The sequence below is a fragment of the Penaeus chinensis genome, chromosome 21 (assembly GCF_019202785.1).
Source record: "Penaeus chinensis breed Huanghai No. 1 chromosome 21, ASM1920278v2, whole genome shotgun sequence".
Lineage (NCBI taxonomy): Eukaryota > Metazoa > Arthropoda > Malacostraca > Decapoda > Penaeidae > Penaeus > Penaeus chinensis.
The window spans coordinates 11,493,740-11,496,239 of record NC_061839.1 but is presented as its reverse complement, the minus strand read 5'-3'; the positions used below and the strand labels follow the sequence as shown (position 1 = coordinate 11,496,239).

Below are 2,500 nucleotides of genomic sequence, written 5' to 3'. Positions count from 1 at the left end.
ATATATAATGCTCGAATCAAGGCCTAAGACAATCGGTCTCCTCAGTGTTCTACAATCTAGTGAGCAGCTACTACTTACTTTTGCCCACAGTGTTGGCTGAGAGCAAAAAATGCCTCTTAAGCCTGTATCCTTTGTAACTGTATATGTATTTACAAACATCCAACCCAACTGACTTCTTAAGATTCAAATTATTGCTTTTTAAAAGTCATTTGCAGCATATCACTTTCTTATTCCTAGTCATGAGAAAAGTTGGAAAAAAATTTTATTTTCTTACCTTAACCTGTGATTCATAATCAGCATTATAAAACTCGTTTAATTTCTGATTGGCTACCTCCAAATCACGTGAAACAACCATCAGCTCACGCTTAGCACGAGCTTCTGAGCGGTTAAGGTTTTCATAGTCTGAATGTTGTTGGTCAATAACTTGCTGTTGAGATCGAATCTGATTGCACAGGCGTTCACTGGAACAGATAAAACACACACATATACTAAATGCAAAACTATAATAGTGATATATTCATGAAGGAAATTTACAACGTAGTTAACACAATACCCAATTCATATACCTTAAAAAACAGGAATAGTGTATGTATATATTCTTTCTATAAATATAGGGAAAAATCTTTAAATCAACTGTGTCAAAGAATGCAAGGGAAATCCTTCAATGATACCACATTCAGTTGTCAAAAGTAAAAACAGTGATATATCAGCTTTTAAGAAACAAAAGGGAAAATGAAAAGAAAGAACATTCAAATATATCCCTCCTTCAAAAAATAACAATAATAATAATAACTACGTAAAATACACAAAAGAAAAGGACTAAATGAAAAACACAAGAAAATAGAGCATGTAATATTCAAACAAACTCATCATTTCTATCTTACTTCATAGATGCTTTCACACACACTAGAGTGACTTAAATCCCTAAATCTTACTTCTCCTCCTCAATTTCGGTGAGGCGATTGTCTGTGTCGTTCTTCAAGACACAGCAGACCTTGAGGAAGCGCGTGAGGAGGACATCAACATCAGTCACTTGGTCTGCGAGGGAGACATTGCTGCTGGCTGAGCTGTTGCTGCCATCGTGCTCCACCAAATCGTGGCTCTCTGAACCCTCTGGGGAATTGCGGCCCTCAGTCTCCTGGGGAATCAGAGAGAGGTGTGAATAAACCTTTGCATTAACAAATAAAAATCGTAAAAATATTATATGTAAATTAATGAATGAACTGATAAAAAAAGGTTTAAATATAAAGATGTAGATAATAATGACATAAATATATAATATTTATGATGATGATAATATCAACAATATAAAAAAAGAATTATAATGATAATGATATTATCAACATATAATAAAATAATAATAATGATAACAGTAAATATGACAATGGTAACATTATTCAAAAAATAAAAATAATTAAGATAATGATACGGAGAGATACAGAGAGAGGAGGGAGACGGAGAGAGAGACAGTGAGACAGATGGAGACAGACAGACAGAGAGATATACACTTGTATCTACATGTGCAAAAAATATCTTCACTAGTCTAAAAGCAACTTTCTATGAATCTACCTGCTTATTCCCATTGGTAGCACCTACTGGGTTCATCTTGCATCTTGGTGATCCCCGCATAGCATTCAGCAGAGCTGTTATAAATGATGCAGTCTTCCGTGGGGAAGGTGTTCGTGCAGACACCTTGTACGGAGATTTGCGCTCGGGTGTACCATTGGTTGAAGAGGCACTGCTGTCTGATTCAGTTGGAGTGACAATCATCTGTCAAATTCAAAATAAATTTAATATCAACAACCTATGCTATAGTAGAAGAACAGCTTCCTGTCACATGCATTTCATATAATAGTATTTTGATATCAGAAAAATAATAATAAAATAAAAAGCCAGTAACCAGCAATGAGGCCTTCCTTGTAATGAGTTTATAATATGGCAAAATTCTAAAATAAGGGTATGGGTAAAGCATATTGCAGAAAGTCAGCTGAAAATTATCATTTCTTTTCCCCAACTGATTATAACATACAGGTTTTATTTCAAAATATTCTTTGATCTCTAGAACTGGATGTTTTTTCAGTTCATATTTCCTAAAGTAAAACCCTCTAGAATCACTATTAATCTATCCTTCTCTTTAGAACATAATTTAACCTAATGATGCCAGGATGACAAAAAACATATGCCATGTCTACTGTGGTTTACTAACTGTTTTTACATATGGGTGGCTCCAGAGGTACTTAATTGCCACAGAGTCAATTACTAGTCTTACCTAATCTGCCTGTTTACCTTTTACCTTGATTTTTGGAAAGTTTTTTTTTTATTATTAATAATAACATTTTGGAAAAAAAAAGAAATCTCAAATGAGGTCTAGTAGGCATACTAATTAGCTCTTTGGTAGCTGAGAACTTGTGGAGCCATACCTGTGCAAACAAAATTCACAAAAGAAAACTACAGCCAAAATACATTTATTCAGCAACAAACATTGGGTCAAAACCCAATT

The 2,500-nt window shown here is 34.1% G+C and overlaps 1 protein-coding gene across 7 annotated transcripts in view; it reads right to left on the bottom strand.

Annotated features, from left to right (window-relative positions):
* Positions 1–2,500, bottom strand: part of LOC125036524 — a 149,440-nt gene that overhangs the window by 4,791 nt on the left and 142,149 nt on the right. For 6 of the 7 annotated variants that reach the window (XM_047629177.1, XM_047629175.1, XM_047629179.1 and 3 more), the window contains 3 exons: positions 1,570–1,770; positions 936–1,138; positions 275–461 (listed from right to left, as the gene is read on the bottom strand). In XM_047629177.1, the coding sequence (XP_047485133.1) occupies positions 275–461; positions 936–1,138; positions 1,570–1,770 (591 nt within the window). The remainder of the gene's footprint in view (positions 1–274; positions 462–935; positions 1,139–1,569; positions 1,771–2,500) is intronic. The other variant, XM_047629180.1, reaches the window with a different exon arrangement.